Source organism: Panthera tigris, chromosome A2 (assembly GCF_018350195.1).
Source record: "Panthera tigris isolate Pti1 chromosome A2, P.tigris_Pti1_mat1.1, whole genome shotgun sequence".
NCBI lineage: Eukaryota > Metazoa > Chordata > Mammalia > Carnivora > Felidae > Panthera > Panthera tigris.
This window is the reverse complement of record NC_056661.1, coordinates 80,198,708-80,213,980: the sequence shown is the minus strand read 5'-3', so window position 1 is coordinate 80,213,980 and position 15,273 is coordinate 80,198,708. Positions and strand designations below refer to the sequence as shown.

General features: G+C 35.9%; 1 protein-coding gene across 1 annotated transcript in view; it reads right to left on the bottom strand.

Annotated features, from left to right (window-relative positions):
* Positions 1 to 15,273, bottom strand: part of RELN (reelin) — a 524,409-nt gene that overhangs the window by 193,049 nt on the left and 316,087 nt on the right. The window contains exon 11 of the mRNA XM_042964909.1: positions 14,463 to 14,608. Coding sequence (XP_042820843.1) covers positions 14,463 to 14,608 — 146 coding nt within the window. The remainder of the gene's footprint in view (positions 1 to 14,462; positions 14,609 to 15,273) is intronic.

Here is a 15,273-nt window from a genome sequence, read left to right as displayed (position 1 = left end):
ATTGTACTTTATCTATCTATGAGTCTTTGGTACTGTTTATGATTTTTGTCTATAATATCCTGGGCCCCTTGCTTTATTATTTTGTTATCTAAATGGTCAAGTGGGTTTTGCTTTAATAAAAATGAACATGCTTAAGAAAAAACAAGATCCACTCCATACAATATTAACTCAGACTGTCAACCTATCTTCAGTCTGCTTACCTTGAATTATAAGCTTAAATAAAATCCTTCTTTAGCTTTGTAAGCATTTTTGTGAAACGTATTCTAAGTCAGAGGGAACATAATTCTTCTGGGTAGGAAAGAGGGAGGAATTTTTAGAAAATATAAGATGATGCTCCCCTAATGTGTTTTTAAAAGGAGGCATCCTTTCCTTTTATAGTCCCAGAATTCAATCTATGGTCATTTTATCCCATGAAGTTTCTAGTGAAGTGCTGAAATATGGAATTTACTGTAATAGTGAAGAGTTGTAGTTTGAGAAATAAACAATTCAATAGTTTAAAAACAAACAAAAATTTCTCAACAGAAGACCATGGGGGAAGGGAAGGGGAAAAAGTTAGAGAGAGAGAGAGAGAGAGAGAGAGAGAGAGAGAGAGAGAGGCAAACCATAAGAGTCTCTTAAATACTGAGAACAAACTAAGGGTTGAGGGGGAGGTGGGGTAGAGGGGAAAGTGGGTGATGGGCATTGAGGAAGGCACTTGTTGGGATGAGCACTGGGTGTTACATGGAAACCAATTTGACAATAAATTATATTAAAAATAACTGTAAAAAAATAAAAAAAAACAAAGAAAATGCAAGAAGGTGCTCAAATTATTCTGAAGAATTCTAAATTATTTTATTTTATTATTTTTTAATATTTATTTATTTATTTCTGAGGGGGGGGGAGAGAGAGAGAGAGAGAGGGTGGCAGAGAGAGAGAGAGGGAGAGAGACAATCTGTGCTGACACAGCACAGAGCCCGATGTAGGGCTTGAACTCACTAACCATGAGATCATGACCTGAGCTAAAATCAAGAGTTGCACACTTAACATACTGCGCCACCCAGGTGCCCCTAGAAATCTAAACAATTTTAAAGCCAATTTTTAATAAAAGCACCAACTTACACTGAAGGGGCCATAATGGAGATTGTTCTTGTTGGTCTATACACAGGTTTGATGTTCAATGTTTATATGTAAGATTTTTTTGCTACTATTTCTCTGGAACACGGTAGCCAATATAAAATTGCTTAATTGAGTTTATATTGCCTTTTCTTGTTCCTCCCCCCACCCACCACTGGATAACATTCAATTTTAAGAAAGACATTTTGAGTCAGCTGTAGGTGTGATCCACTTAGCAAGCAATGCCACTGAAACACAGAATACTTCGCATTTTAGCTTCTTTATAGTAGATCATCTATCAGAGACTAAGCCATGGCTGACTTCAGAAAACCATTGTCTGTGCTCAATTTTTTCTATAATCTTAGACAAGCTGTTTTTTTAAATAATATATATCTTGAAACAGCTTCTTCAGAGCAACTTTATAAAACAGTTATCTTAATAGGGTATGAATGGCAGTAGAAAAGCAATGGAAGTTGGAGGGAACTGGAAGTAGGTTAGTAGTTTAAAGACTGCTCTCTCTCTCTGACCATTGAAAAAGTCAGCAAAATTAAATATGAGAAAGCAAATTTGTCCTCCAAGCATCTCTTCTATGTCTTGCTGGTATACTGGAATTCTAGGTATTCCATCATGTGCAGTATTTGCCACTAGTTGCTTTTAATTTTTTTTATGTTTATTAATTTTTGACAGAGAGAGATGTAGACAGAGAATGAGAGGGGGAGGGGGAGAGAGAGAGGGAGACACAGAATCCAAAGCAGGCTCCAGGCTCTGAGCTGTCAGCACAGAGCCCAACGCGGGGCTCGAACTCACAAACTGTGAGATCATGACCTGAGCTGAAGTCGGATACTTAACTGACTGAGCCACCCAGGCACCTCTGCTTTTAATTTTTAATTAGAGGAAGACTCAGGGTGCCTGGGTGGCTCAGTCGGTTAAGTGTCCGACTTTGGCTCAGGTCATGATCTCATGGTTCATGGGCTTGATCCCCATGTTGGCTTCTGCACTGATAGTGTGGAGCCTGCTTGGTATTCTTTCTCTCTCCCTTTCTCTCTTCCCCTCTGCAACTCACACTTTCTCTCAAAATAAAATAATAATTGGAGGAAGACTCTACAAAAGTGATATCTGTGGCCTGGGAGAAGACACCCACATAGAGAAGTACAGTTGGAAATATTTTTTGAAGATTAAAAAAAGACATTTTATTTGTTTTCTATTATGATACCAGTATTCTCATTACTGAAAAATTGGAAAATAAAAAGAGTGCCAAAAAAATCACCCATAACCACACTATCCTAGAGACAAGCACAATTAATATTTTAGTATCTTTATTTCTAATATTTTTAGATGTATATTTCCAAATAGTTGTAATATTACATACATGGTTTTGTACTCTGCCTTTTTTCACTTACATTAGTAATGTACACATTTTCCAGGCTATTATTAACTCATTATAAATAAGCCACACAATATTTTATTATGTATATACCAAAACAAACTATATTTAGTCATTTTTCTATTTTTTTTAAGTTTATTTATTTATTTTTGAGAGAGAGGGGTCTACGCTGTCAGCACAAAGACCAACACAGGGCTCAAACTCACAAACTGTGAGACCATGACCTGAGCCAAAACCAAGAGTCAGATGTTCAACCAACTGAGCCACCCAGGTGCCCCATCATTTTCTTATTTTTGAATTTCAAAATATATTCATACATAGTTATACTACTTAGCATACTTTATAGGCCTGAGGAGTTGTCAATTCCCTAATGCTCCCTAATGAATGTGTTTAGAGTACAGATAACTCCAAGCCATGCTTCTTGGGGTGTCAGAGTTCTCTTATTTCACAGAAATTCCTAGATACTCAGGAGTGCCCTGTGGCCAGTGTTTATCAGGTGAACTACTGAGGAAGGGTTGTGGAGAACAGACAGGTCGAAAAAGTGAGCATCTAAACATCTCAGTGTTAAAAGCCTCCTCTGATACCTTCCACAGAGAAATCACTGGCCAACGTTGTACCAAGCTGTCGGAAATTAAATCAATTTGGAAGGATTCCGATTTCATTTTCGTTTTCTCTGTGACCTCAATAAAGAAGATGCTATCTTGGAAGGGAAGCCAGTCACTACATTCTGGATGCTCACACAGACAGCTGGTTTAGAGGCGGGGGAGGGGGGCTATTAACCTACTCAAGGATGGTAAAACCAAAAGCAAAGATGGTGTGTAAATGTCCTGAAAATTAAAGGTTTAGAATTTCTATGAAGGAGTTCCAGAACAATATAGCACTTACTTTTTAATTACTTGAAATTTTACTGTTTATATTTTTAAAAAATTTTAATGTTTATTTATATATTTTTGAGAGAGAGAGAGAGAGAGAGTGAGCAGGGGAAGGGCAGAGAGAGGGAGAGAGAGAATCCCAAGCTATTAGCACAGAGCCTGATGGGGCTCAAACCCATGGACCGTGAGATCATGACCTGAGCTGAAATCAAGGGTCGATGCTCAACTGACTGAGCTACCCAAGTGCCCCTGTTTATATTTTTAAAGTATAAAAACGATTTGCTTAAACAGAAAGCAATGTTAGAGACCAGGCCAAAGGCAAACCAGAATAAGTAAGATGTAATAGATGTCTTTTAACAGCTTGCAACAAGATTACTCAGATCCATTTTAGCAGTTCCATGCTTTTAAAATATATCCAATTATCATTTAAACTAATATGGTCTTTTTTCTTAATGACACTCATTGGTTTATTTAGAAAATCTAATTTAGGTTTCATTGGCCTCTTCAACTTTGTGTTTCTTCTACATCTCATTAACTCGAGTATAATTTTCTTTGAGCACCACTTCCCTCATATCCCAACACCAAGTATAGGTGGAATAACAACTAATTTTTAACTTTTTTGATTGCTTATTATGTGTGATACATTGTGCCAAGTGTTCCGTATATATTGTTGCATAAAATGTCCCCTTTTAGCCCTTTAAGCTTAAATTTGAATTTTATTTCATTTGATTCAAATATCTGATTTTAATATTCCTCCTTCTTTCGTGGCATTTGCCTGGTATATTTATTTCTGTACTTTGATTTTCAATTTCTTGTGTTATTGCAAATATATACCTTATTGTTAAAAACTTACTTTGAAAATATCATTTAATAAATCAATATAAGTCAGTCAAATTTATTGGGTTACTGATAAGTTTAGATTGATTCCTGACACATTGCTTTCTGTTTTCTTTTACTCTTTTTTTGTTTTCTTTGTTACTTTCCTGGCATGTATGAGACTAAGTCTCCCTGTGTCCTAAGTTACACTGATGCTTTAGAAGTTTTAGGGCCTATATTTGGCTAATCTAATTTTTCAACACACATATTTACACGTAAAGTTTTCTATTAACTTTATTATTATTATTAACATTAAGAGTTTCCCAGGGACGCCTAGCTGGCTCAGTCGGTTAAGCTTCCGACTCCTGGTTTCAGCTCAGGTTGTAATCTCACGGTGTGTGGGTTCAAGCCTGCATCAGGCTCCGCACTAACTGCATGGAGCCTGGTGGGATTCTCTCTCTCACTCCCTCTCCCTCTGCCACTCCCCTGCATGCTCTCTCTTGATCTCTCTCTCAAAATAAATACATAAACTTAGAAAAAAAAAAGAGTTATCCCAGATCTGTATCCTCACTCCAAGCAAGTTAGGAACTTTGGCAGTATTTTACTTCCTTACTCTCCTTCTCTTTTTGTCACCCTCCCACTGTATCCCTCATGTTGAGGTCATCTGGGCTTTAATTCCAAATTTTTGTTAAAACTTTTGAATAATCAATACTTATTCAGACTGAGCTACAAGCTTTAATTTTTTTTCCTTGATCAAAACTCTTTCTTGAATCTATCCTATTTCTCTTGGATTAATTTCCAGGAATATATCTTCTAGTAGTTCTTTCAGAGAGGATTCAGGGGGGTAGTAAACTTTCTGAACCCTTGTGTCTGAAAAGGTTTTTGTTTTTTTAATATAAGTATAATCGACATAGAATATCCTATTAGCTTCAGGAAGAGATCATGGTGATTTAATATTTTTATGTATAATGAAAATACCCCCATGATTAGTCTAGTTACCATATGTCTCAATACAAAGTTACTATATTATTGACTCTATTCTCTATCACGTACATTACATGAAAATGTAGAAAGAAAAGTAACAGCAAAATCCCATGTATATAATATCCAACTTTAATAATTATTGAGTTGCCTGGGTTTTTTTTGATACTGAATTGCATAGGTTCTTTATATATTTTGGATATTAACCTCTTATTGGATATATAATTTGCAAATATCTTCAACCATTCAGCAGGTGGCCTTTTTGTTTTGTTGACGGCTTCCTTTGCTGTGCAAGAACTTTTAGTTTGATGTAATTCCATCTGTTTATTTTAGCCTTTGTTGCCCTTGCCAAAGGAGACTGGTCAAAAAATACTACTAAGACCAATGTCAAAGACCTTAGTGCTTATGTTTTCTTCTAGGAACTTTATGATTTCAAACTTACATTCAAGTCTTTAATCCATTTTGACTTTATTTTTGTACATGGTATAAGAAAGTGGTCCAGTTTCATTCTTTTGCATGTAGCTGTCCAGTTTTCTCAACATCATTAATTGAACAGTCTTTTTTCCATTGCATATTTTTACTCCTTTGTCATAGATTAATTGGCCATATAATTGTGGGTTTATTTCTAGGCCCTTTATTCTACTGCATTGATCTATGCATCTACCTATTTTTATGCCAGTACTATACTGTTTTGATCACTATAGCTTGTAGTATAGTTTGAAATTAGGGACTGAAAAACTTACAACTTTGTTCTTCTTTCTCAAGGTTGCTTTTATTTATTTGGGGTCTTTTTTAAAATAAAAATTTTAAGATTTTTATTCTATTTCTGTGGAAAATGCCATAGGTATTCTGATGAGGATTGCACTGAATCTGTAGATTGGATAATATATATATTTCAGTAAGATTTTTCTTCCAATCTATGAACATGATATATACCTTTCCATTTGTTTGTGTCTTCTTCAATTTCTTTCATCAATGTCTTATAGTTTTCAGAGTAGGCCTTATACCTCCTTGGTTAAATTTATTCCCAAATATTTTATTCTTTTTGATGAAATTGTAAATGGGATTGTTTTCTTAATTTCTTTTTCTGACAGCTTGTTATTAGTGTATAGAAATGCTACAGATTTCTGAATGTTAATTTCATACCCTGCAACTTGACTAAATTAACTTATTAGTTCTAACAGTGTTTGGTGGAGTCTTTAGGGTTCTCTCTCTATAAACTATCATGTCACAAGCAAACAATAACAGTTTTACATCTTCCTTTCTAATTTGGATGTCTTTTATTTCTTTTCCTTGCCTAATTGGTGTGGCTAGGATTTCAAATACTTTGTTTCATGAAAAGAGGTGAGAGCTGATATACTTGTCTTGTTCACAATCTTAGAAGAAAAGCTTTCAGCTTTTCAACCTTGAGTATGATTTTAGCTGTGGGTTTGTCATTTATGGCATTTTTAATATTGAGGTATGTTCTCTCTATACACACTTTAAGAGTTTTTATTATAGGGGCGCCTGGGTGGCGCAGTCGGTTAAGCGTCCGACTTCAGCCAGGTCACGATCTCACGGTCCGTGAGTTTGAGCCCCGCGTCGGGCTCTGGGCTGATGGCTCGGAGCCTGGAGCCTGTTTCTGATTCTGTGTCTCCCTCTCTCTCTGTGCCTCCCCCGTTCATGCTCTGTCTCTCTCTGTCCCAAAAATAAAATAAATGTTAAAAAAAAAAAAAAGAGTTTTTATTATAAATTAATGTTGAATTTTGTCAGATGTTTTTCCTGCATCTATTAAGATGAATTTATGATTCTTAGTCTTGGTTTTGTTAATGTAATGTATCATGTTGATAGATTTGTGGATGTTGAACCATCTTTGCAATTGTGGAATTAATCTTACTTTGATCATGGTGTATGATCATGTTAGTGTTGTTGAATTTGGTTTGCTAATTTTTTTTGAGGATTCTTGCATCTATGATCCTTAGGGATAATGGCCTGTAACTATCTTGTGTGTGTGTGTGTGTGTGTGTGTGTGTGTGTGTGTGTGTGTGTAGTCTTCGCCATCTGGTTTTGGTATCAGGGTAATGCTGGGCTATAAAATGAATTTGGAAGTGTTCCTTATTCTTCAGTATTTTGGAGTAATTCAAAAATGATTGGTACTATTCTTTAAATGTTTGATAGAACTTACCTGTGAAGCTGTCTGGTTCTGGACTTTTATTTGCTGAGAGTTTTTTAAAATTATTAATTCAATTTCATTACTTATAATTGGTCTATTTAGATTTTCTATTTGTCATTCAGTCTTAGAAGACTGTGTTTCTAGGAAAATATCCATTTCTTCTAGGCTTTCCAAATTATTGGTATATAACTGTTCATAGTAGTCGATTTCTGTGATGTCAGTTATAACTTCTCTCTCATTTCCAATTTTATTTGGGTCTTCTCTTTTTCTTGATGATTCTAGCTAGAAGTTTATTGGTTTTATCTTTTCAAAGAACTAGCTTTTAGTTGCATTGATCTTTTCTATGTTTTTTGGGGTGTGTGTGTCTCTATTTCATTTATTTCTACTCTATTATTTTCTTTTTTTTTAACTAATTTTGGGCTTTCTTCTTCCTTCTCTAGTTCTTTAGGTATAAAGTTAGATTACTTATTTGGAATTATTTTTGTTCCTTGAGGTAGGCTGTATCACTATGAACTTCCTTCTTAGAACTGCTTTTGATGTATCACATAGATTTTGAAAAGTTGTATTTCCATTTTCATTTGTTTCAAAGTATTTTTTGATGTTCTCTTTCCTTCATTGACCCATTGGTTATTTAGTAACTACTTAGTCTTCCTGTGTTTATGTTTTTTCCTGTTTTGTTCATGTAGTTGATTTCAAGTTTCATATTTTTATGGTTAGAAAAGATGCTTGATATGATTTCAGTCTTCTTGAATTTACTGAAACTTGTTTTGTGGACTAACATATGACCCATCCTGGTGAATGTCCCATGTGTACCTGAAAAAAGTGTGTATTCTTCAGTTTTTGGATGAAATGTTTTATGTGTATCATTCAGTCCATCTGGTCTAATGTGTTGTTTAAGGCCAATGCTTTCTATTGATTTTCTGTCTGAATGACATTGAGGTAAGTGGGGTATTAGAGTCTCCTACTTTTATTGTATTGCTGCCAATTATTCCCTTTATGTCTGTTAATATTTTGCTTTATATATTTAGGTGCTGCTATATTGAGTACATAAGAATATCTTTTTCTATCCCTTCACTTTCAGTCTGTGTGTGTCTCTGTATCCAAAGTCCCTTTTAGGCAGCATATAAAACGTCTTATTACTATTTTTTTTTATCCACTCAGCCACTGTATGTCTTTGGACTGGAGCATTTAGTCCATTTGCATTTAAAGTAATTATTGATAGGTATGTACTTATTATTGTCTTTCTGTTATTTGTTTTCTGGTTGTTTTTATAGTTCTTCTCTGTTGCTTTATTCTTCTGTTGGTCTCTTCTTTTGTGGTTTGATGGTTTTTTTTTCAGTGTTATGTTATTTCAGGATTATTCTCTTTATTTTCTGTGTTTCTACTGTAGGTTTTTTGGTTATTTACAAAAAACACGGTCACCATGAGGTAGGTAGATATATATATATATATATATATATATATATATATATATATATAGCAGTGAAAAGATTTTTGTTTTTCCCTAATTACTTGTATGATAATTGGAGAAGAATTTTATGTTCTGAATAATTTTTTCAGAACTAGATAACTTCTTCATTTTTTTAAACTTGAGCTTAGTGCTACCAAGAAAAGTATGATGAAGCTCATTTAGAAGCTTTTTGGGTTTCTGCAAAGTGTTCTGAAGTTTCTTCCTGGTGCTCTAGGACTGGCCATTTTCCCATTTATCTTGCTAAACATTTCATTCACAGGAACTATGTCTTTTCTTTATTCTTTTTTCAATCTTGGCAACTTCAATAATATCTTTGAATATTACATTCCATCTATTCTCTCTGACCTTTCTTTCAGGAATTCCTGTTTTTCTAACATCAGAAGAGCCAATTTCTCTCCTATATTTTACATCTTTTTTTCTGATATCCAGTGGCCATAAGTTTTGGATAAATTTCAAGACTCAAATTTATAGCTCATTAATTTGTTCTTCAGCTATGCCTATGCTGATATTCAGTGGAGAAGAAAATCCATTAAATTTGTTTTAACAATCATATACTTTCATTTCTCACATCTCTATTATTTCCTCATAAAATCTGTTTTAATTCCTCAAATGCAGTATGCTCTCCTATCCCTTTGAGGATATTAATTATGCTTCCTATAAAATCTCCATTTGTTTATTCTGCTACTTCTATTTTCTCAAACCTTAGTTCTTCAGTTTGATGATTTTTTTAAATGGAGGTGATTTTCCTAAGATTTGTTCATTTTAGATCATTTGCTTATATTTGTATCTGCTATTATTTTTTTTCATTTTGGTGTAAAAATGGCCACAGATTGGGGCAGATGGACCTTTAGGGGGGACTACAATGAGAGGCCTCCATTCTCCTTGAGATTTCCAGTCACCTGAATTGCCCTGCCTCTCCATTCCAACTGTCCACATTCATTGCTTGTTCCTGGGAGCAGAAAAGCCTCCCTTTGGAAGTAGGTGTATTGAGGGGCTCACCTTCTTGGCAGTCGCTACAGCAGTGCCTCAGAGCCCTGTCCTGATTCCTGTGTCCAGCATCTGTGTCCCAGAGCACTGGTGAGACATCTTTTTTAGTGTCTTATCCAACATGCGTTTGGGGCTATAGTTTCCTCCTTCCATCAGATCTTTTCCTCTTCTCTCTTTTTGTACAATCCTTTATAATTCCTGACCCAATTAGGCACATTTTCTTATTTTATAGTGTCATTATAGATGTTTGCTCATTTTCTGTAATCTCTAAGGACTTGAGACATGTAGATATGTCTCATATAGATGATTCAGTATTTGAATATTCATTACATTTGTGGAGTTCCTCTTTAACATGAATACTCTAGTGACAACAATGAAACAGGGTTTTTTAAAAGGTATTTCAATAGTAAAAACATACAATGTTTGCATTTGGGATAAAAGAGAAGTATACAAAATCTATATTATAGCAGTGTGTTTTTCTACAAAGCTCCCTCCCACCTAAAGGCAGTCTCAGCTAGGTGAAATATGGTAGTTGCTAATTAAATGATGTGTTTGTAAAGCGACGCCAAAGTTCAGAAAGACTCACATAAATTATCAGTATACTCATTAAAATTTCTCTCTTGCTGAAGTAACAGATGTGTCTTCTTTAGGAAAAGGAGAAAAAAACCTTCAAGATCCCATTTAAAAAAATAAACCTATCAACACTGGATTTAGGGCAGCTTTGAGATATGAGAGGCAAACAGCTCTTGCCTCTTTGTGATGTGAAATCAAATAGCTGGACTCAAATGGTAGGAAAACAGGAATATTTGGGAAAGTGGACTCCAAAAATAGTCGTAATGATGGTGGCTTTCTTTTCTTTCTTATGAAGTGTTTTGAAATTATTAGAGAGGACCACATATTCATTTTTCTCTTTCACAATTCTTATGGAAGAAAAACACAGTTAATAGATGTGCAAATATTATATGTGGGTTAACAATTTAATTAACTTATTTATTCTTTAATTTTTTAGTTTTTAAAACAAGTGACCTCAAAGCTAGACAGCTCAATCAATTCTAATTTACTATCTAAGTTTTCTGTCTATTTTAGCATGTGGGCCAGTAATGATAAATTGTCAGTGTGGGTGATAATGATTGAGTTGAAGAATGAGACAAATATTTAGTAAACCTGGCTGGTTAAACAAAACACATCAAGATTTCACTCCCAAATTCCTAATCTGGTTTTCTTTGTCAGTTCTTACCCTAGGTAAAAATATGTCACATTAATTTGATTTTGTGACAGGATTTCTTTCCTGAAGCTACGATTAAAAACTATCATGACAGCATTCTTTCCTAGACCAATAAAGCCATTTGGGAGTGGGTGAATGCAGAGAGGGGACACGGGGGGACACACACACACACACACACATACACAGGACTAAACCAGCATTTTTATCATCACTGCAACCACAGAAAACACTAGATCCTCTCATTATCCTTTTATGCCTTTATAACATAATGCCAAGTGGGATGACTGGGCCACCAGATGAGAGCATAAATAAGGGAAATCTGGGGGGTGTGGCCTGATATCCTAGGGGAAAAGCTGCAAATAATCCTAAGATGTAGTTGCTAGAATCATGTACTATTTTTAGAACCTGGATGAATTAATTGTATACCAATTAGGGTGGCACAGGTGCTTTTATCAAGCACATTATTTTGTTATTGGAACAGAGATCTGCTGACAATGCCAAGGCCTGAAAGTATTAGCCTTTTAACTGTGACCAAAAACTCTGATATATCACAATACTGAGAAGTGGCCAAAGAGCATAATTGAAACCACCTGAGTCACTGAGTGGATGGAATTTGTTCTGATGTTCTTCTGTGTCTGTACTGACTTGAGCTCCTTTTTCTTTAAATTGTTTTAAGTTTATTTACTTATTTTTGAGAGAGACAGAGAGAGATAGCAGGGAAGGGACAGAGAGAGAGGAATAGAGAGAATCCCAAGCAGGTCCACACCGTCAGGATGGAGACTGATGTGGGGCCTGAACTCATAAACTGTAGGATCATGACCCAAGCTGAAACCAAGAGTTGGACACTTAACTGACTGAGCCACCAGGTGCCCCACTTTAGTTCTTTTTTCAAGCATAAATACTTTTGGTTCTTTTTGTTTTGGGGGGGGTGAATGATTTGGTTTAACCACAAATTCTCTTATATCACCAGTACTCTGTGAAAACAGAATGTCTGCTCTGTTAATTGGAGTAATTTTTTGCTAGCTATGTCTCTGCACTTGTAGAGTAATTTTCTAAGATATACTGGGTTTCTTCTTATATAAAATCAATTCCTTTCTAAGCCTTATTCATGGTTTTCTGTTTGTACTAAATCTTCAGTTATATTACTAGGTGATTACTGGATGGACCATTAATCCATTCAAAAAAGCTTTTCTTTTGTTCTCTTATAAATGATTTTGATGATGCAACAAGCTGAAAAAAAATAGAAAGAGAGGATGGTGGGATAGGGTATAGATGGGTATGAAGGTCATAATTAAAAACATCTTGAGGGGCACCTGGGGAACTCAGTCAGTTGAGCATCTGACTTATGCTCAGGTCATGACCTCACAGTTCATGAGTTTGAGCCCCCTGTCAGGCTCTGTGCTCACAGCTCGGTGCCTGGAGCCTGTTTCCGATTCTGTGCCTCCTTCTCTCTCTCTGCTCCTTCCCCTCTGGTGCTCTGTCTTTCTCTCTCTCAAAAATAAATAAACACTAAAAAAATAATAAAGAAATAAATTTTATCGGAGCACCTGGGTGGCTCAGTCGGTTAAGCGTCCAACTCTCAATTTTGACTCAGGTCACCATCTCATGGTTCGTGAAATTGAGCCCCACAGTGGGTTCTGCTGACAGCGCAGAGCTTTCTTGAGATTCTCTCTCTCCCTCTCTTTCTGCATTCCACCCCCCTCCACTTATGCTCTCTCTCTCTTTCTCAAAATATATAAATTAACTTTAAAAAAATAAAAATAAATTTTATATGGGGCTGGGTATCACTGGGAACCACTGGAGTCCCCAGGGGATGTGGGGGACATCCAATGAAGGGGATGACTCATCACTACTGCATGGATGATATTAGCTTGGAGAGATGGACGAGTGAGGGTCAATGAGTGTCTTGTGCTTCAAGATTCGGGATTCTCTTATAGGCAGTCAAGCTCCATAACCAGGAAAGGGTTTTGAATTGGTCTTTTGTATCAGGAATCAGAAAGAGAAAACTGATACGCTGGTGATGATTCTTTATCTCCAAAAGACAGGTAAAGAAGCCTTGCTTGCATTGTCAAAATTCTGGACCCCATCAAAGCCCACCCGTTTGTAAGGGGATTAGAATGAGCCCTGTGTAGGATCTCCTGGGGGAGATGAAATGTAGATGTAGATGAAATAGGTGAATAGTAGGTGTGGGTCCCTCAAGGAGAAACCGAAGTCACACTAGACATGGAACTTCAACGGTGCCAGGAAGCTTTATGGACTGAAGGGCCTGACCATCACTGCTAGGCTCTGAAGGAATTGGCTCCCTTAAAGTGTGAATCTCCCTCAGAGGCATACCTGGCCTGCCCCACAGGCTGGACTTCCCTGAGGCAGTGAAGAGCCACAGCAGAAATCTAGCTTTCAATAGTGAAAGACCCTGATGTGGCAGCAAAAGGTCACAGGGGCAGTGGCAGCTCAGGCTGCTAGCCAGATTTCTATCCTGTTGGGTCTGAATGCACTCCCGGGCAATGCATGGGAGGCACGGAACCCAAGAGAGCCATGGCCTTCTTGCACTCTTGGGCACTTCTTGCCTTTTGGTTCCATCCGGTTTTGATTTTATTTGTTGAAATCAGAGAGACACGACCACCTCAAATGTTGTGTTCTGGAAAAAGTTTCTCAAAGTTAACAGTTAAATTATTGCTATTTTATATTCATTATAGAATTATACTTTATGTTAACTTCATTCATCTCCATCATAGTCTTAGAAAATATACACTAAACAATAAGGACCTGATCACATGTGTTTACTGAAAAAAAAAAAACCACTTCTAGAATTTCCTTCCTACTCACACTACCTTATAAATTTAGATTCTCTTAACCTACTAACTTTTTTCAACTTTAACTTCCGGGAATATGCTCCTCAATTAATAGGAACTATCTTAGGGACACAAGACCCAGAAGAAGGCACACAGCTCAGAATGGCCAGAAAATACCACCACCAAACCTCCCTCATTGTTTTAGCTTTCTTCTTCTTCAACGTCAGTCCCATATTCCTTTTTTAAAAATCTTTCAAAGATAAATTTTACTCCCTAAACTATTTGTATAGACCAAAACCACATTCCACAGAAAATCAGGTAGCAGCATCTATAAATCTCCGGCTCCAGGAAGACAAATGCAAGTCTCAATGTAACAGCAGTGGAAAGATTTTGTATCCTATACACAATGAAAAAGACTTAGTCCCAGTAAAAGCTGAATAAATGAAAAATGAGATAGAAGCGTTCAGCTGAAGTTAAAAGGTATTTGCAATTATAAAATTTCAATACACATAAAAATAGTTGATTATTTAATAAAGAATGCTTAGGACAAGTGTGACCCATTTGTCCTATGATAAGAATAATCAGCACTAATTTAACTATGCTTTTGCTATTGAGTAATATGCATTTAAAATATGTCCAGTGGAATAAATATAAGTGCTATGCACAGCATGGGAGATAGCAATTACTTACCCTGTAGGCTGGCTCTCAAATTCTTCTGACCACTGCTCTTGAATATCTTCTGTAGAAAGATCTACATCCCGGGTGGTGGCAAAATTGAACTCACTGCCTTCATTTCCATGGAAATAAATGGAATTCCCATCTGACTGACAGCTATGCTGTAGATGAAAAGAGAACATGGGGTGGCTGTTGAATTGGTTTTGTAGCTGTATCTGTCTTACTCATGTATAATTAGAGTTTTTAGAGAAGTCATTATACTATTTCCTCTATGATGGACTCTCAAATCAGAAGAGCTTGTTACCTCTTTTTTTGTCTTATTTAATTCAATTACAATTTCTTTCTAACTTATTAAGTTATCACAAAAAAGGAGTCAAGAGGCTATTTGAGCTTTGCCACTCCAGTCTTCAGTATGAAACAAGAATATTTTAATTGGCATAATTTCCCATCTTCGCCCAGTCCTTGTCATGGGAATTAAGTGTGATAATGACTTGTCATATATTTTCAATACCGTGCTTATGGGCTAAATCACACTGACCTTTTCAATATTCTATATATTTCTGGCTTGCCATTCACACCTTTCACAATTTGTCTGTAAATGGAATGTGAGTAGAAAAGCCAGCTAATCAAAACAGGGAATACAGAAAAGGTCAAAGTAATCCCTGATATGATCATATATTCTCAGCTACCTTTTGAGTAAAAGTTTCTGACAAGACATAAGTAGTGTGTGATGCTTACAATAAGGAGCTGGGAAATCAAAATCTTTGTTATTCTCCCAAAGAGCACAAGGTTTACAAAAAATTTAAAAACAAAGTATTTCTTGTGA